The following is a 21541-nucleotide window of genomic DNA, read 5'->3' as shown; positions in this document are numbered from 1 at the left end:
TGTTATGTTATGTAAATATGTTACATTAGATTGTTAGTTTAAGTTAAGTTGTTTCCATTCATTCATTGTTTTCAATCTTTTTGGTAACAAATATTCAAAACATTAATGGCTGGTCTTTTTGTTCTATTATTCTATTTTAGTGGATTTTAGTGGACAATATTTGAGCTAAATCCATTTACATGATAAAAGTTTTGTCATCCCTCTCTCCTCCACAGCTTTGGGTAGGGATGCCGGCCTGGTACGTTGCTGCCTGCCGTGCCAACGTGAAGAGCGGCGCCATCATGGCCAACCTTTCTGACACTGAGATCCAGAGAGAGATCGGCATCAGTAATCCTCTGCACCGCCTCAAACTCAGACTGGCCATTCAGGAGATGGTTTCCCTCACCAGTCCATCGGCTCCAGCCAGCACTCGCTCTGTGAGCTTCACTGAACACACACACATCCAACATGTGTGCACAGCGCTGGTCCTGGGCCGTATTTTAGAATCCCACACATCACGCAGCTGTCACACATGGGAGGAAGACTTTAATTGGAGAACGCTAAGACCTTAAACACCTTCATATGTGAGAGAGAGACTGTGTGAGGTTCACGTGGAGCCAAGAGGCTTTGGTTTGGAGATAAGTTTAGCTTTAGCTTTATCAGACCTCGCTGGGAACAAACAAGTCACAAGTTGGAAAAAGAGGAACAAGTGGGAATGAGATACACAACATCAATGTGGAAGAATTACATTTATTTTTTTATTTTGTTATAATAAAGGCAAAATACAAGCAAACACTGAACTCACAAACACTCTCTAAATCATCTGCACAGGTTAAAAGTGATTATGTTGTTATGAGGCACAGGAAAGAGATTTAATATTATTTAATGTTTGTTCTTTTAGGACGCGTCGTAATAAAAGTAAACATTTTTTATTCTCCTTTTCATATTTATTTAGTTCTGTTTGATTTTATTCATGGTTTTTAAATTTATTTTACATTATGTTACTTTGTTACGTTACTTTATGTTGCATTATGTTACGTTATATTTTGTTGTGTCTGTTATGTGTAGGTTACTTCACATTGCTTTACATTACTTTACTACGTCACATTATGTTACATTACATATTGTTACATTACATTGTGTAATATTACATTATGTTACATTACGCTGTTACATCACATAATGTTACATTACATTGTGTTACGTTACATTATGTTACATTACATTGTGTTACGTTAATTTGTGTAACCTTACATTATGTTACGTTACACTATGCTGCATCACATAATGTTACGTTACATTGTTATATTACATATTACATCACATAATGTTATGTTACATTGTGTTTCTTTACATTGTGTAACCTTACATAGTGTTACGTTACATAATGTTAACGTTGAATTGTGTTACATTATCTTTTGTTACATTACATTATGTTACGCTGCATTGTGTGAACGTTAAAGTTAAAATTTTACTTTGCATTACTCACATTATGCTATGTTATGTTAATATGTTACGTTACATTATATTTGTTTAAGTTTAGTTTCATTGTTTTCATTCATTCATTGTTTTCAGCTGCAGTTGTCAACTCAACTTTATTTATATAGCGCAAATTACAACAAAGTCATCTCGGCGCGCATCACAAAATATAAAGTCCGTAGTGAGAAAGAAAGAAAGAAGCCAATAGTTCTAATATTTAATGTTACAGTAGAAAAATATTGCACACTCTGAGTTCAGGGAAATGTCTGGGATGAGCTGCAATCTTCTCTCCTGTCTGCTTTTGGTTTGTTTTGGCTTTCCCAGTGCTGTGCTTGGCCTCAGTGGGAATTATAATCAGATGATGTAACAACAACTGCCACATCAATGCGTTTATGCCACGTCTGTACGCACATTAGAAGGAGATAATCACTCCTACATTCTCTGTTGTTGTGTTTGGCCTGATTTTTATGCATCCTCAGATGTACGTGAGGAGTGATTTACAATGTTTTTTTTATCTCTTTTTTTTGTGCAGTCCACCAGTAACGTGTGGATGACCCACGCTGAGATGGAGTCCTTGAACGCAGCCATCAAACCCCCGGTTCGTCCTCATTGTTCCCGTCTCTGTTTAAACCCCTCTTTTTTTTATAACCATGATTATTTTTCTCAGTTTGGAGCGTTTTTGAACATCTGTCCAGTCTGAATCATGTTGATGAGTTTCTCCCCTTCCTCCTCCTCCTCCTCTTCCTCTTCCTCTTCCTCTTCCTCTTCCTCTTCCTCCTCTCTCTGTGTTTCTTTTGGTTCTCCTCTCTGTGTCCGTCACAGATCATAGTGTTGTGCATCTTCTTCTTCTTCTTCTCTCCCGGTGGTTTCACTGTGAACTGCTTCCGACTAATAACCCGTTCACTAACACGCTGTTCCTCTTCTTCTCCTCCTGCGGCTCCTCCATCCTCTGCTTCCTCATCCTTTGCTTTCCCTCCATCATCCATCATCCATCCATCTTTCCTCCCCTCCATCACTCTCTCTGGCTCTCGCTCTTTCTCTCTCGGCCTCTCCTCCCGTCTCGGCGCCGCAGGAGCTGAAGGAGTTCAGCTGGGATCAGGTAAGGATCAAACACACACACACACACACACACACAAGCACACAACAGTACACAACAAACATCTTTATCTCACTTAAACATTTGTCCTAACAGACATTTAAGGTCGTAACTGACATTTTCCCTCTAACTAGCTTTTTTTTGGTCACAATTGACATTTTCATGACACATCCTTACACAGTGATTCCCAAACTGGGGGCACATTCCCTAAGGGGGTGTGATGTCATGGCTGGGGGGCGCAGGGGTAATTGAGCATGAAAAATGGAATAGATTTAATAGATATAATAGAATAGAATAAAAACATTTCTTTCTACTCAAACAACTTTATTTTTACAGTTTTAAAATATGTGATTGCACATCTTATGTTATTTTATTGAACCCTTTACGTTAAGACCATTTTACATTTCGCTCACAATGCATCATGGGGCGGTTGAGTATGACTAGTATGCACTTACTCACAGGTAGGCCAGGGGCCGCCAAACTAACCCAACACAGACACAGGAAGGAAACGACACATCTATTTTTAATGTGTTTGTGGAAAAAATCCTTGTAATGTAAAAACCTGTGTTTTTTATTATTATTCTTTTTAGTTTTTAAGCTTTTGGTGCTGTATAAGGCTTTTTGTTAGTTTGTTTTCATTGTTTTGATGAATATGATACCGGCTGGTTTTCTCCCTGCAGATTCTGGCATACGGCGACATGAATCATGAGTGGGTGGGCAACGATTGGCTGCCCAGCCTGGGCCTTCCACAGTACCGCTCCTACTTCATGGAGTCCCTGGTGGACGCCCGCATGCTGGACCACCTGACCAAGAAGGAGCTGCGAGGTCAGCTTAAGATGGTGGACAGCTTCCACAGGTAAAGTCTCACACAGACAATGAAAGTGAAATCACACAAAGGTTGAGTCACTATTACCTAAAACACTAATGAAAGCATGAGAACGTTGCTAGGGAGATGTACTGTATGATGAGACCTGGGATCATTTTAGATTTTTATTTATTTTTTGTTTACTTTAACTTCAAAGTTTTTGACTTAATTTTAGGGCAAAACATTTAAATACAATTGTTCTAATATGTTTGTTTATCTAGGTCTACTTATGTTTAGGATAAACTAAGTACTATATTATATGTATTTTTCTGTCTGAGTGTGTCACAGGTAAAATGTTAAAACTAATAAAAAAAATTAATAAATCATTCTAATATTTGTTCTATCCTCTTGTTCTACTAGTTCTAAAGTCATTTCATTTAAAGCAAATAATTGCCATACATTACCATTACCATGTCAGCTTTAATTAAATTAAATTAAATTAAATTGAAATATTTAAACTTCAGCTTTATTTATTCTGAATAAATATATCGTGTTTTTTTTTTAAAACTTATTTTTAGCGTAAAACATTTTACATTAATCGTTCTAATATTTGTTCTACATGTATCTTTTTCAGCTCTTATTCTACTAGTTGTAAAGTAATTTAATTTAAAGATAATAATTGCCTTACTTTACCATTACCATGTTAGCTTTAATTCAATTTCATTTCATTTTGGTAAATATCTGAACATCAGATTATTTATTCTCATTTAATTTTTTGCTTTTTTTTTTTTTTTTTTTTTTTTTTGGCACGTGAATGCGTGCGTGTGTGCACGTGTGCGTGTGTGAAAAATGACAGCACTGCATATACTGACTGCTCAGGTGTGTGTCTCCAGGCTCTGCTTTTACCTTCATGTTTTTAAGACTTTGGGGGTCAGAGGTGCAGGATTTCTCTCACTCTTCCAGTGTGTGTGTGTGTGTGTGTGTTAACACGCCCTGTGCTCTTTGACTCCCTGCAGGGTCAGCATGCATTATGGCATCATGTGCCTGAAGCGCCTGAATTATGACAGAAAGGAGCTGGAGCAGCGCAGGGAGGAGAGCGTTCACCAGAACAAAGGTGACCTCCCTCCTCTTCTTCTCGCTGCCCTTTCACACCTCAGAGAAACTCTGTGACCGCCTCACATTCATTCATTAATCCCACGAATCCAGGCCGTCGCCTGCTTTAAGGCCTCAGTTTAAAGAGAAAAGCTATTAAGCTATTCCTGTGTTGTCGTGACACGTGTTTTACTGGTCGTGAGTAATGCTGGGGGGGGACATTACTGCCCCTCAGGTCAGGTTTTAAATTTACACCCAAATAAAACAGGGATTATTAGAATGCTGATAATCATTTGAATATATGAAATACATGTTACATGATGTGATGAGATTAAATAAAATAGAGTAATATAAATTAAAGATAAAGATAGAAATTACATGAGATAAGTTGACAAGATAAAATTGTGCTGAAAGAATAGGATAAGATGAGACAAGAAAGGATGAGATAAGATCAAATTAGATTTAAAAAAAAAATTGAAATAACAAAAATTACATGATGAGATGATGAGATAAAATGAGATAAGAAATGATGAGAATATAAAAATGAGATTTCAAGAGACCAAATCAGATTAGATGACATGATATTAAAGGAGATGAGACATGAAAAGCTAAGATTAAATGAAATTTAAAAAAAAATGATAGAAATTAGATGAGATAAATTGACAAGATAAAAATGTGATGAGATAATAGGATAAGATGAGATGAGAAAGGATGAAAAAAGATCAAATTACATAAAAACATGAATAAGAAAAGATGACATGAGATAAAAAGAGATGAGATAGGAGAAGCTAAAACTAAATGAGATAAAAGAGAAACAATTAGATTAGTTAAAGTTGAATAAAATAGAATTAAAATAGTAATACGAAAAAAGTTATGAGAATAAGAGATATGAGATCAAATATGATACAATGAGATGAGAAATGATGAGATAAGATGACAAAAAAGAAGATTATATTAGACAAAATCAGATTAGATGACATGAGATTAAATGAGATGAGTTATGAAAAGCTAAGATTAAATCAATCAATCAATCAATCAATCTTTATTTGTATAGCGCCAAATCATAACCAATGGTATCTCAAGACACTTTACAGTAGAGCAGTCTTAAGGACGGACTCTTCATTTTATGGATACACACATATGCATATATACGTATATACACATACATATGTATCCCACACCCAACATGAATTCATCATGGCGGCAAGGAAAACCTTCTGTTAAGCAGCAGGAACCTTGTGTGGATCCCATTCCTATGATGAACAGCCATCCACGTTATGCTGTGTTGGGTGTGTGCAGAGAAAAGGGTGGAGACAGAGCCGCTGAGTCTCTGTAACTCCACACTGAGGATCCCACGGACCTGCAAGACAAAAGCCAGAAGGAGTACAGGAGCAAACACACAAGGGAGTAAGCAGACATAGAGGGAGTGTTTGAAAGAGGAATGGGACCCTCTCCGGTCCCTCTCTAACCTAAATGACCTCTCTCTTAACGCCCTCTCCAACCTCTCTCCAACCGAGCATGCCAGACCCCCCCCCCCGGCAGTCTATGCCTATTGCATCTTAATTATGAGCTATGAGCTGGTTCCTAAAAGCTTTATCAAAGAGGAATGTTTTGAGCCTAACCTTAAAGGTAGAGAGGGTGTCTGCCCCCCGAACCGTGGTTGGTAGATGGTTCCAGAGAAGTGGGGCCTGATAACTGAAAGCTCTTCCTCCTATACTACTTTTAGAGATGAATGGAACAACGAGTAGTCCAGCATTTTGAGAGCGTAGTGTTCTGGGGGGATTGTATGGCACTAGAAGCTCCTTGAGATAGACTGGTGCCTGTCCATTTAGGGCTTTATAAGTGAGAAGAAGAATCTTGAATTCTATTCTATATTTTATGGGAAGCCAATGCAGAGAGGCTAATACAGGAGTAATGTGATCTCTTCTCCTAGTTTTAGTCAGTACACGTGCTGCAGCATTTTGAACCAGCTGAAGTGTCTTAAGCGACTTGCTCGGGCAGCCTGCTAAAAGAGAATTACAATAATCCAGTCTAGAGGTAACAAAAGCATGGACTAGTTTTTCGGCGTCGCCCTGAGACAGGATAGATCTGATTTTAGCAATGTTACGGAGATGAAAGAAGGCAGTTCTTGAAGTTTGTTTTATGTGAGAGTTGAAGGATAAGTCCTGATCAAATAGAACCCCAAGGTTTCTAACAGTTGTGCTTTGTGCCAGAGTAATGCCATCTAGGGCAGTTAGGCTAGCATAGGTTTCTCTAAGGTGTCGCGGGCCCAGTACAATGACCTCAGTCTTGTCTGAGTTGAGAAGAAGAAAATTTTGGTCCATCCAGGCCCTAATGTCCTTTAGACAGGCCTCAAGTTTAGATAGCTGATTTGTCTCACCTGGCTTCATTGATACATACAGTTGGGTATCATCAGCATAGCAGTGGAAGTTAACAGAGTATTTTCTCATAACATTACCAAGGGGGATCATATAGATACAGAAGAGGATTGGACCTAGCACAGAGCCCTGAGGAACCCCGTAGCTTACTTTAGTGTACACAGAAGACTTATTATTCACGTGTACAAACTGGTACCTATCAGATAGGTAGGACTTAAACCAGTTTAGGGCAGTCCCTGTGATTCCAAGTAATTTCTCTAATCTCTCTAGTAGAATATAGTGATCTATAGTGTCAAAAGCTGCACTAAGATCTAATAAAACCAGCACTGAGAGTCGTCCTTCATCTGAAGCCCAGAGTAGATCATTAGTTACTTTAACTAAAGCAGTCTCTGTGCTGTGTTGAGCTCTAAAGCCTGACTGGAAGTCCTCGAACAGGCTGTTGTTTTGAAGAAATTCACAGAGCTGAGCTGCCACAACTTTCTCAAGAATCTTTGAAATAAAAGGAAGATTAGATATAGGCCTGTAGTTTGCTAAAGTGCTGGAATCAAGAGTAGGTTTTTTGAGAAGGGGTTTGATTACAGCTACTTTAAAGGACTGTGGCACGTAGCCTATTGATAGGGATATATTTATTGTCTCCAACAAAGATGGGCAGACTAGGGGAACAACTTCTTTAAACAGCTTAGTTGGGATCGGATCTGAAAGGCAGGTCGATGGTTTGGAGGATGAAATAATAGAGTTAAGTTCCTGAAGTCCTATATGTGTGAAACAGTTTAGGTTAGGCCTATTTACATTTAATGGTACAGCAGGCCCAGGTGAAGGCAGGGAGTGGCTAATTTTATCTCTAATCTTGTGAATTTTATCGTTAAAAAATGTCATAAAGTCCTCACAGCTGAGGGCTAGAGGAATCATGGGCTCAATAGAGCTCTGACTTTGTGTTAGCCTGGCTACAGTGCTGAAAAGGTACCTCGGATTATTTTTATTTTCTTCAATTAGTGAGGAGTAGTATGTAGATCGACTATGTCGTAAGGCTGTCATGTATTTACTATGGCTTTCTTGCCAGAGTATTCGTGACTCCTCTGTTTTATTGGAGCGCCACATTCTCTCTAATTTACGGGTTGTCTGTTTGAGTGTGTGAGTTTCAGAGCTAAACCACGGAGCTTTCCTCTGACGTTTAATAGTTTTTTCCCTCAATGGGGCAATTGAGTCCAAGGTGGATTTTAGTAGACTAGCAGAGCTATCGACAAGCAGATCCAGTTGAGAGGGGTTATAATTAATATCATAGTTATTTATTGGATGGTGCACTGAGTTTAAGGCAGCAGGAATGGCCTCTTTAAATTTAGCCACAGCACTGTTGGATAGATTTCTACTTGTAACTATTTTATTGCACAGTGCGAGATCCTCTAGGATAATGTTAAAATGAAATAAAATGAGATTAGACTAAAAAATAAGGATAGAAATTAGATCAAATAAGTTGACAAGATAAAAATGTGATGAGATAGAATAGGATGAGATGAGAAAGGATGAGATAAGATCAACTTAGATTAATAATAATAAAAAAAAACAAGAAAAGATGACATGAGATAAAAAGATATGAGCTAGAATTAGCTAAGATTACATGAGATAAAATAAATGGACCTGAGATAAAATGAGATTAAAGAGAAATGATGAGAATAGATGAAAACAAATAAGATTGTAAGATTTTGTAAAAAATAAACAAGAGGAAAGGAGATAAGAAAAATTAGATGAGATAAAATGAGATGAGAAATGATGAAAATATGAAAATGAGATACAATTTTACGTGACAAAATCACATTAGATTACATAAGATTAAATGAGATAGGTTAAAATGACATGAAATAAACTGAGATGAGATAAGAAATACATGAGATTATATAAAATGAGTTTAGGTGAGACAGAATAAATTTCATTTAGATGAGATTGGCAGGTTGAGGTGAGATTACATGAGATAAAATAAGGTGCTATGAGATGTTCTCAATGGGTTAGGAGAATGTTGGGGGGTAAAGAAAGAAAGGATCTTGTGCCTTTATTTTGAAGGGATTTTATTAATTAGTTCACTCTTCTAACAGTAAGAAGAATTAGGAGAGATTTATTAATTTGTGCTTAAATTTCTAGCATCGCCTTTGTCTTTATAATGATAGCTTCTATACTTTGCTTTTCTGTAATGTTCCTGAAAACGTTTAGAGAAATGTAAAGCCAGGACGGATCACATGACATAACATGGCTAACCACTGTGTCAGAGATATGTTGAACATATCATTCCCTGGCTGTCAACAACATGTACGCTCTGGTGGGAGCTGAGAGATTCCATCATCGAGGACATGCTAGCAACCACCGCTAATTATAATCTAAAGGTTTCTGGTTTATCTGACAAAGATGAGATGAATGTCAACGTGTTCAGTTATTAAAGCAAACCACATGTTGAGTGTTGGCACTTGGTTTAACTTGGCCTCACTGAGGATTCGCTTTCCAAGAACAGCAAATAAATCAGGCAGAAAGTCCCTCCAATGAGCTATCGCCATTTATTATCTCATGTTACCTTCACAGAGGTCTTTAAACAATGATGTAACACTACTATCCTGTTTGAGAGGAGGAAGTTGACCAGGCTAATGAGATTAGATAAGGTGAGGTAAGATAAAAAAAAATAAGAAAACACATTAGATTGAATGAGACGAGAAAATATATCAGATAGAATGAGATGAGAAGAGGTGAGATAAGATACAAGTTTGAGAAAACACTTAAGATTGGATAAGATGAGAAAAGATATGATAAAATGACAGATAGTATCAGAAAGAATGAGATAAGATGAGATATAATGTGATAAGATGAAAAGAGAAGCGGAGATATGATAAAATGAGATTAGATTAGATAGTATCTGAGAAAATGAGATAAGATGAGATACAAAGTGACAAGATGAGGTTAAATAACAAAAGATAAGGTAATATAAGATTAGATCTAATGTAATAAGATGAGTTGAGATGAGATAAGATGAAAAGACGAGGACATATGATAAGATATGATTACATAAGTTGAGAACCTATGATGAGATCAGATATGGTGAGAAGATGGGATGAGATAAGATGGGAAAATATATAATGAGATAAAATGATTAGATACAATGAGATAAAAAAAAGATGAAATAAAACAGTATAAAATATGAAGAGAGTATATGAGATGAAATTTGATTAATTATAAAGACATGAGACACCAAATTGAGTAAGTTGCAATCAGATAAAACGAGATTAGGTAAAATGAGACAATATGAGACGAGACAAGTCAAGACTAGATGAGATTAGATTAGATTAAATTAGAGATCATAAGATCAAATGAGATAAGATCAAATGAGATAGGAAGTGATGAGATTAGATGAAATAACATCAGCTCAGGTAACATAAGATGAGATATAATGTAATGAGATGAGTTGAGATTAGGTGAAAAAAGGATGAGATGATAAGAGGAGAAAGGATATGACAAAATGAGATTAGATAGTATCACAAAGAATGAGATCAGATGAGATAGGAAGTTAAATAACATAAGGTAAGGTAAGATAAGATTAGATATAATGTAATAAGATGAGTTGAGATCAAATGAAAAGGCGATGAGATGATAAGAGATGAGATGAGATATGATAAGATATGACCAGATAAGTTGAGAACCTATGATGAGATCAGAAATGGTGATAAAATGGGATGAGAAAAGATCAAATATGATGAGAAAAGATCCAATGAGATGAAAAAAGATCAAATAAGACAGGATAGGATGAGATAGAATATGATGAGAATGAGATGAGACACAAAATTGAATAAAATGAGATTAGGTAAAATGAGACTAGATGAGATGAGATTAAATTAAATATGATAAAATGAAATCTCTTTACTTTCCCTCAATCTCCTCCCAGATGTGATGGTCTGGTCCAACGAGCGTGTGATGTGTTGGGTGCAAACCATCGGTCTGAAGGATTACGTGGATAACCTTCGTGAGAGCGGCGTGCACGGAGCGCTGCTGGCTTTGGACGACACGTTCGACTACACCGACCTCGCTCTGCTGCTGCAGATCCCCAATCAGAACACGCAGGTACAACACGGCCTCTGTGGCAACCATCATTCACTGCTACCTGCTAACGGACGTCCAATCACTGCCCTGCTACTTATTATAAATAATCTAAAAATGTTTTATTTGCTTTTCCTCCTGCAGGCCAGACAGCTCCTGGAGCAGGAGTACAACTCGCTGATCTCCATGGGAACCGAGAGACGACCTGATGAGGTCAGCACGACCGATTCTGACCAAAGAAACAAACACTTGTCAAATCTGTTCATTCTTTAAACAGAAAGTCAGTCTGTCTCATTGGATTTGCATCATCTTTTGTCAAGAGAGTGCAACATGTAAAGATGTGCGCCACATTTTGCAATAATTACTTTTTCACATATTATTTATTAGAATTGCTGTAATGTTGACAACACTCACATTTTTAGAGCAACCAAGAACCTGACAGTGGATGGATATCATAGATCTGATGGTGACTACTGAATAATCCAGAATAATTCCAGCAAATTAATTTTGTCTCCTTCAAATAATATGCTGTGGTTTAATTCATCAGGCATCTACTGATCGCTAGACAAAATCAGATTACCGTAGATGACATGAGATTAAATGAGATGAGCTAGGAAATGAAAAGATGAAATGAGATAAAATAAATGGATCTGAGATAATACGAGATACAAGAGAAAAAATTAGATTAGCTAGAGTCAAATAAAATAGAATTAAAAAAGGAAAAAAGTGAAAAGGACATAAGATAAGAAAAATGAGATCAAATATCATAACACGAGATGAGATAAAATGAGAAGATAAATGATACGATATACGAAAATGACATGATAAAAAAGTCAAAAATCAGATGAGATGACATGAGATTTAATGAGATAAAATAAATGGATCTGAGACGAGATACAAGAGAAAATATTTGATTAGCTGAGGTCAAATGAAATAGAAAAAACAGAAAAAAAAAAAATTGAGTACACAAGATAAGAAAAATTAAATGAGATAAAATAAGATAAGATGAGATGAGAAAGGATGAGATAAGATGATGAGATACTCTAAAAGAGAAAAGATTAGATTAACTAAGGTTGAATGAGATATATATTTTTTTTTAAAGAAATGAAAAAAGATTAGAGGACAAAAAAAATGAGATGAGGCTCTCGGGACTCTCTTCTCCAGATACCATCGGGCGACAGGGGGCGTGGCCAGCCTGAGAGAACTCTCAAGTTGGCCACGCCCAGAAAGAAGGGCAACTGTCAGTCTCTGAGGAGGACTGGCAGTTGGCAGTCAAAACATGTCAGGAGATCAAAGTACATTTCAAAGTAAATGTCCTGAAAAAAGTTGTCTGAATAAATTAAACCATAACATATTTTCTCAAGGAAATGTCTTTCACAATAAAAGACCATGACGTTTCACTTCCCACATCCAGCAGGATGGAGCGAAGACGTTCACCCGCTCGCCCTCTTGGAGGAAGATGTTCAGGGAGAAAGACCTCCGGGGCGTGACCTCCGACTCTGCAGAGACGCTGCCTGCTAACTTCCGTGCCTCGGCCATCGCCACGTCCTCCGTCACCCTGAGGAAGGTTCAGAGCGACGGTGAGCGCCGCTCCGCCTTGACCTCTGACCCCAACGCTCTCATATTCACATTTCTGCAGCTCCTTTAAGCCAAGTTTAGAGCCGTCGTGGAGACGTGTTGGCGAGTGTGCGACATTACTCACATCACCAGCGCCGCACACGAGTGCAGCTGTGTCGCAAACCTATTCATCCACATGTAAAGATAATGATAATAATATTAATAAATCAAACAAAACATGCACTTAAGAAGTGTTTTTTAAATTATGTTCTTCAAAAGTTTACAATTAAAACATGTCTGCTTTGGATACACTTAAGTACTGTATGTACTTAATAAATTCCCTACAAAATAAAAGCACAACATATTTTTGATAGGCACAGGAACCACTTTGGTTGCCAACCAACCAGTCGAGAACTGGTTCTGCTCCAGTGCAGGGGTTCTCAACCTTGGGGCCAGGATCCCATTTGGGGTCGTGAGACATAATTTTTGAACAATTTGTGCCCATTTTTGCTTATTTTGACCCTTTTTCTGCAACTACACCAAACTATTTTAAACTTTTTCATCACTTTTTCTTGCCATATTTTTGCTCCTTTTAAAGCATTTTTGCTACATTACTCCCATTTCTGCTGCTTCTTCAATAAATTTCAATGCCTTTTCTACACAGTTTTTCCACTTTAAAGACATTTTTGTCACTTTTTTTAAAAATCTCATTTCACCACTTTTTCCACCGTTTTTTGGCCATTTTTAACCCATTTTATTTGTGACTAAAACTAGGATTTACATCTTTAAGATGACTATATATCATGGAGCAAATAATAGTAAATGATCCTGGATAACAGTGGATAATATTCAGATGAATAAATAAATGTGTTTATCACAGATTCATAGAACAATGGACTATCATTTTACTGACTTTATGGATGGACCCAATAACATCTCCCTTTATTCCCCTTATAGATGGTCCTGTCTCCACATGACTGTTCTTCAATGTTCACGTCTGTGTTCAACCACTTTCAGCTACAGTGGGGGTCCCCGCTCTCTGGGACCTTTATTTTGGGGGTGAGAACCACTGGTCTAGGACATGTACTGTATTTAAACCATGCAACAACATCAAGACTTTTCTTCCCAGAGTTGTGTGTGCCACTTGGTTTTTTAAAGACAGGTGGAACCGTTTTTGGACACGTCTGTACTCAACTATCGGCTGTTTTCATGTAACTCTGCTTTCAGTTTTCCAAAGGAATTTGGCCTCAGTGATGGAGCCGACGTTAACAAGGAGCAGACGCGTCGTTATCCTATTCTTCTTCTTTTTCGGAACGTCTTTGTGATGTCGGAGCTGTTGAGATAGCATTAAGTCGGTGTGTGTTTGTGTTCCCTGCAGCCAGCTCTGGAGCTCGGGGGGAATCCGCCTCAGTGAGGACGTACTCCTGTTGATGGGCTGAGGTGAGAGTACTCATCCCGCCACAATAAAACACCTCTTTGGTTGTAATTTCCCTTACTTTCAACATAGACTTCTGAACGAACATACCAATGCAGTTCATATGCTTCATATTAGGGATTGTAACGATTTGCAGAAAGATACTTACAGCCTATCATACTTAAAACGACTACTATCAACTTAGATTTTGTATTTGAGCGGTAAAAACAACATTTTTATAAGATCAAAACATTTTGTGTCACAGTTATATATGAGGAAAAAAAACATACCATTTTAAAATGAGTGAATTCAGTGAATAATTGTACTTTAAGATTGTTGAGTGCCTCTTATCTCCTGCAGTGTTCTCCACACGCACAAGATGGCGATGCTTAGCCACGCCTCTCCTCGGGCGATGAGGTATTTTATCGGTTGATTATGTCAGCAGAATATCTGTCACTTAATTTTAAAGCTGATATCGGTTATTAATATTGTACACTTTACCAGCTTCACACAAGTCAAACCAACACGGTGTCAACGATGATAGCCACAGCAGCTAGCTACGCTAACGGAAATTGGTCACAATTGAAAGTGTATATTGCCATGAATCTGACAATGCAAAACGTGTCCCGATACGATATATTTCGGTACTAAACAATACAATATGCATTGCGATATATCACAATATCAATAATTACTCATTTCCCCTTTACAAGTACAAAAAGGTATGAAATTCAATTTATTAAATTTTTTTAACTTGCGAGAACAAGTAAATGGTAATTAACTGTAATTCAAGTACCAATATCAAAAACAATTGTTTATCAAACTCTCATATTTTTCTAAAAAGTTAAACTTTTGCTTTTACAACAGATTCTGATTCTGTTCAGTTCTTAAATTCTTTTAAACATACATCTGTAAAAGTCCCGAGTAAGTTTTATGAAAATAAAGAGCAATCAACTAGGAAAAATTGATTTTGACATTTTTTGGATCGATACAATAATTGCATGGTGAAATATCGCGATATATCGACGAATCCATATTTTCTTACACCTTAGTCACAATGGTCGCAACATAGACCATGACACCGGCTGGGATCTTAAACAGCGTTCCATCACGACTAAAAGTCGAACCTTGACAGCTACTGTTCATCCAGAGCTGTAACTGTGTTTGTCGCTGACGCTAAGCTAGCTAGCTAGCTGCTATGTGATGACTTACAAACTTTCCAGCCCAAACGAGACTTTTGATTAAGGCCTGAGAACGTTGCTGTGAGGAGAATTCAGATTTTACGTTTATTCTTGTGAACCTTTGTAGCTTAAGGTTGTAGAACAGCATCAGAGTTAAGCTAGCTCTGATCTTTTAGATGTTTTTTAGGAGGGTTTTGGATGTTAAGACGTTAATTCCATGTGGAACGGTTTTATTATCAGCCTTTTTCTCTAAGCTTCTCGATTGTTTGTGTACCACGCACCTTCTCCTTTAAACCTCCTTGTTTGATGTACTTGCGATGGTTTATGTTAATTTTAAAGCCGTTATCGGCCGTTAACGTTCCGATAATATTGTGCATCACTACATCAATTATATGGTTGTTCATTATGAATGTGTCTGTCTGTGTGTCACAGTAACACTTTACCAGCTTCACACAAGTCAAATCAACACGGTGTCAATGACGGCAGCCAAACGCTCTGAACCGTTACCACAGCAGCTAGCTATGCTAACTGCACTTAGTCACCAGTTACGATGGTCGCCATTTAGACCATGACACCGGCTGGGATCTTAAACAGCGTTCCATCACGACTAAAAGTCATCCGAACCTTCACAGCTACTGTTCATCCAGAGTTGTAACTGTGTTTGTCGCTAACGCTAAGCTAGCTAGCTAACCCTTCACTTTGATCTGACCTTTTATTTCACTGGCAGATTAAGAAAAGACTCTTAATTAAAGCCTGAGAACGTTGCTGTGAGGAGAACCTTTGTAGCTAAAGGTTGGAGAACAGCATCAGAGCAAAGCTAGCTCTGATCTTTTAGATGTTTTTTAGGAGGGTTTTGGATGTTAAGAGGTTAATTCCCTGTGGAACGGTTTTATTATCAGCGTTTTTCTCTAAGCTTCTTGATGGTTTGCACATGTGCAACGCATCTTTTCCTGTAAACCTCCTTGTTTGATGTACTTGTTGTGATGGTTTATGTGTGGTTTTGACTGGTCGCTGGTGGATTTAGCACGAGTTGGATTAATCCCACGCCATTTTCCCTCCACAGGGCGCTGATGATTGGGGCTGAGAAGACGCTCTCGCTCATCCGCAGGGGAAACAAGCAATGAGTATAACCATTTTACTTGGAATAAAACCCGTCTGACCATTCTGCAATAACAGAAGCAAAAAGGAATAAAAGGGGAAATGACACGAGGAATGTATGAATGGGTTTTCCCACCAGAACAAGCTGCTGTTCAGTCTCTCAGTCTGATGCACTTCTTGTGCAACTTGCAGGTTACCTTTTCTTCCCATTGGCAATATCGGTCGCCATGTGTCGCCTTCTTTTTGATTTGACCTGCTGCAGAAATCTGCACTAACGTGTGCTTTTTAAACGTCTCCCAGACGATGTGGCTCGCTTTGCATTCAGAGAGGAAAACATCATGATGCACTAACTTAAATCTCTACACAAGCAAGTCATGGCTCTTTATTGTCTATTCATACTACATTTAAAAAGACACATGCTCTTCCTCAATGCTCCACGTCTGCGTACGAGTTCTTTTTTTTGTCTTTTTATGATCGTTTTTTACGTAAACTCGCAGCTGTCTTCACGGCAGGCTAAAAATAGCCACCTATCACTGGCGTGTTAACAGCGAGCTAAAGAAGGCTAGTGTGAACGCACCCTTAAATGCGGCTATGTTAAAATAATGCAGTTTTTCTGCATTTCTTTACACATCTCAGCGACTGAAATTGAAAAGGATGTGAAGGGCTACTACTATGGTTAAGATGATTAATTTTGTAAGGCCCCCCAAAGTAACCACACAAAAAAATCAATATAAATATGACTTTATGAATACATACAAAATGACAGAAAAAATGCACAAAAGACAACAAAGATACCAAAGGAAAATTACAATTATTCTGAAAACACACAGAAAAATATACAAAATAAAAACAGAAATACACAGAATTACAATCAATTCACACAAAACGGCAACAAATACACACAAATCCTTTGTTCTTTGGTCAATATTCAAAATTTTTGTACGGCCCCCAAAGTGACTGCATAAAAAGCACACAAAATGATGTGATAAAACTGTACAAAATGACAAAACAAATATGCAAAATGACAGAAAAATACACAAAAGGACAGTTAAATAATAAAAAGTACATAAAAGAAACACACAAGGTGACTACAAAAATACACAAAATATATGCAAAAATGCAACAAAGATACACAAAAGACAGTTAAAGTACATAAAAAACACAAGATGACTACAAATATATGCAAAGATACACAAAAGGACAGTTAAATAATGAAAAGTACATAAAAAAACACACAAGATGGCTACAAAAATACACAAAATATATGCAAAAAGACAACAAAGATACACAAAAGACAGTTAAATAATTAAAAGTACACAAAACACACAAGATGACTACAAAATAAACCTTAAAATATAAGCAAAAATACGTAAAATAACAATCAATTTACACAAAACAGCAACAAAAATATGCATATTGACTCAAAAATACACAAAACGTCGACAAAAGTCACAAATCCTTTGTTGTTTTTTGTGTTAATGCAAAACAACAACAAAGACAAAAAATGTCCTCATATAGTATACGTCTGCGTATTTCTTCTCACGTACTCAATCCTTCCATACTATCTAAAGTCAACGTATCACATACTCATTAACATTTCACACACAGCCTGTGACAGTAATCAGGAGGGATTGAAAGCACCCGGGCTCGTCTCCTCCACCTGTACCAATCAGTAGCTGAGTGGATATAAGGACGGCCTTAATCACCTGCTCTGAGGGTCAACACCTTGGTTCACTGTGAGACTTTGTTTTGGTCTGGAAACGCTTTACTAATGGCTCCGTCTGTTGTTGGTCTGTCATTGCTAGATGTACTAACTAAATTATATTTTGTTCCATGTCCTGTTTGGACCTTGAGTTGTTTTATTTTGTCCCTCCAAAATAAAACTTGCAGCCTTTGTTCGGAGTAGATAAATGATCATTCACACTAAGGTTTTAACTGACAGTAAAATAGCTTGAAAAACGATCGCTCAAAGAAGATGAATTGCTGTAAATTCCTGTCGTTTTTTTGGGTTCTCAGTTTATAACTTTGTGCAACAGAGGTCAGATTGTAATAAAGAGCATAAAATAAACTTCTACAAACATCCATAAGCACCTGTAAAAATCAAGTTTACATCTTTTGTCGGTTTTATTTTGGGGCGTTAGGTTGCTTTCTGCGTTCGAGCGCTCCAGGGTTCGTTTGCGTTCAGTTGGGTTTTGCAGATTTTGGCTGTGTTAGAAATTGCCTACTAACGTACTACACGCTCATTGAGTATATACTGTCGACTGTATACTACTAGTATGATTAGGATGATGAGCGTTCCAAGTATACTCCCAAGTTTCACAAGATGCATTTGAAACCAACAACGACAAAAACCTGAATCACACTGAGGCTAACTATCTCTGATTCTCCACCTTTACTTTGAAAGTTCTGAAAACATTTGAAGTGAAAAAGTGACCAAGTCGAATATCAACATGTGCTCATTTTAACCTTAAAACTCGTGGAGAAACATTTCAGAGATTTTCGGAGATCGGCCATTGTGCTACTGACAAAACTTCTGATTAACTTCAAAACAAGAGCCCTAATTACAGAAGAGTTAAAAGAACTCATGGAAAACAAGAAGAGATGCTTTTATTTTGAAAAAAGGATATTTGATTTTTAGTTTGAAGCCGGTCCCAGGACCATTTAACGTCCCACTCACAATGCATCATGGGCCGGTTGAGTATGACTCGTGTGCACATCGTGCATACTTATAAATGTCCCCATATAGTATACATCCTGGTATTTCGCTCATACTCAATCTTTCCATACTATCTAATTGGAACACACAACATACTCATTTTGTGTGTTGTACTTATAGTATATGAGTAGTAGTTAGTATGCAATTTGTAACGCAGCGTTTTTCTACAAGCAGACTTGGGTCCACTTCTTAGCTCTACGTTCAGACCTGAACAAACGAAAGAATCAATCCGAGTAAACCAACTTGGTGGTTAAGACCGAATCAATGGCTGATCTGAATGTGACAGTGAGCCACATCAAAGGAACATTGATCCCAATTTATGTGTTATTTGACACTTTAAATGCTGATTATCTGAGTAATCTCCTTTTAACAGGAGCCAATAATGAAGATCAAAGCGATAAGGCGGAGTCGGGCCTCACAGATCAACAATTGCAGGAGAAAAAAAAAAAGTCTCTGAAGTTACTTTGGGTCAAATTCCTGAAGCAGTCACGGTCTGGTATATCACACACAGGGAAGTCAAAGCCAAGGAAAAATACACACAAATCACAAAGTTTTCCATTGATGTATTGATTTCAAAGCTAATATACAATTATTCAATAATTCACATATTCTATATGCAATAACTTTTTAACTATTAGCTTGTTTGGACCTCCAGTCTAAGATCCGCAGACTTCTAGGGGCTCCAGACCACCGTTTGAGAACCCCTCATAAAGACAAGGAAGATTAAAATATGCATTGCTCACCCATTTAAATATAAACCTTTATTTCAAAGTAAAAGTAATGTTTTATAGATATTTAGATCTAAGTTAGAGGAGCACAAAACACAAATCTTTGTCAGATGTTAATTTGAGTAGATGTTAGTGATCCAGTACACATTACGTAATCTGTTACCTTGTTTTAAACTCATTGGTCTTTGCACTGACTGTGCAGAAGTGAGAATAAAGTTTGATTAATGGCGGTTTGGGTTGCATTAAAAGCATCTCATGAATGTGTCTGACTCTGGTCCAAAAGAGTGAAATCAAAGTATGAAAGGCCTACGTTCAGGCCCTGCTGGTCCTGGTGTTTCAGTGCAAGAGGCTCCAGTTTCCAGATTACATGTACGATAAGTTTGAATGTAGAAAAAACCTTTTGGATCTTCACTGAGGGTCAAAAACTCAAGCCTGAGCAAATTCGAAGATGAAAACCAACATTTTCCAAATGTTTAGATTAATATTCGACCACTTTGTTGTCAAATACTCAAAAAACAACTTTAAATTTCAAGCAATAACTCTCCCAGAGTGAAAACTACCATCTAGACCCTGTTTGTTTTTCTTTTCTTTTTTGAAAATGCGACAGTGGACAACCGTGTGGTTTCTCCCTGGTTCGACTGTCATCCTGATCAGTGACGGAGAGACCGAACAGCAGCTCGCTGAGACGTGAGATGAAATATGAGAATGGACAGCAGTCTGTCATTTTACTGCACACACACAAAGCCATAGCCAGCAGCGAGGAGCTGCAGCGACGGATGGCGAGAAGAAAGAAAGGAAAGTGAGCCCAGGAAACAAAACCTTTAGCCTCTGTGTTTACCATGCATGTCCAACAAACGACTACCACCTAAACCTTTGTTTCTGGTAGTGAAGATATGTCGTTTAAAAATAAAATGAATATATATAATATATATATCTGTATGATACGCCTACGGGAGGAGCCTGGGGATGGATTTGTAAAATGTGTGTATTTTCTTCAGTTGTATTTCTTGCTTTTTTTACGATGACTATTTATTTTCTCCAGGTGTGTGATTGGATAAATGTCCGTGCGCGTTCCCTCTCCGCTTCATTTGAACTAGTTTTTAAAGTGAAATATGAAACACGGAGAACGTCAGAATACACTACTTACTGTATGTGTACATTTTGAGAAAAAAAAAAAGAAAAAAAGAAATTGTGCGTTGGTTTCAACGGATTTCCATGACTAAAGTGATCGTGACACTAAATGGGGAAAAAATAAATAAAAATGAAAAAATCATCTGGAAAATAAAGAATGATGATAATGATGATGTCAAAGGAGAAAAAATAAATAAATAAAAAAAGGTCCAGCTGGATCTGCTGATCATCACAACTGTGTGATTTCTTTTCTTTTTAATTTTTTTTTTTTTTGCCACAAATGTTACGTTTTAATTGGGCAAAAACTAAAAAAAATCCCCCTACTACATGAAAGATAAATGATTCTAAAACAGCTTTGTCACATTACCATCACATTTTTATACTTTAGGAAAATAAAAAGTTATTTTCATGCTTTGTATATTGCTCAATAAGTTGAATTTATATTTTGTGTGTGGAGACATTTTATTGAATTTAATTCAGGCATGAATGTGAAGTAAAATTTGTTGGGGAGCCAATGAATAACAGCCATTTATCTTCACCTGGTCTTACATTTATATACAAAATGAGATTTCTTTTTACTGCTAAATCTTGATGGTTTTAATCTACAACAGAACAATGCTCGTAAATCATCCTGATAACCAGGATTTGCTCAAATTTTGTCCGTCAAATAAATCTAAGCGACATCTTTGGTCTTATATCTAAGACTAGCTACATGCAGTCTTTATTTTAGGTATGCATTTTTGAGAAAAGTGATGAAAATTTACTTTTTTGTTTTTGATTCAAAAAATGTGCACTCATCTCTTGCTTAAAGTCATCTGC

At 37.2% G+C, this 21541-nt stretch overlaps 1 protein-coding gene across 1 annotated transcript in view; it reads left to right on the top strand.

The window, feature by feature from the left end:
- The window catches only part of ppfia3 (PTPRF interacting protein alpha 3), a 45019-nt gene extending 27835 nt beyond the window's left edge, over window positions 1-17184 (top strand). The window contains 10 exon segments of the mRNA XM_028454649.1: window positions 216-416; window positions 1991-2056; window positions 2531-2557; window positions 3235-3410; window positions 4376-4473; window positions 10746-10921; window positions 11042-11110; window positions 12312-12477; window positions 13833-13894; window positions 16113-17184. Coding sequence (XP_028310450.1) covers window positions 216-416; window positions 1991-2056; window positions 2531-2557; window positions 3235-3410; window positions 4376-4473; window positions 10746-10921; window positions 11042-11110; window positions 12312-12477; window positions 13833-13885 — 1032 coding nt within the window. The 3' untranslated portion in view covers window positions 13886-13894; window positions 16113-17184.
- The last annotated feature ends 4357 nt before the right edge of the window (window positions 17185-21541 follow it).

Source organism: Gouania willdenowi, chromosome 8 (assembly GCF_900634775.1).
Source record: "Gouania willdenowi chromosome 8, fGouWil2.1, whole genome shotgun sequence".
NCBI classification, from domain to species: domain Eukaryota; kingdom Metazoa; phylum Chordata; class Actinopteri; order Blenniiformes; family Gobiesocidae; genus Gouania; species Gouania willdenowi.
This window is presented reverse-complemented; position numbering and strand designations above follow the sequence as displayed.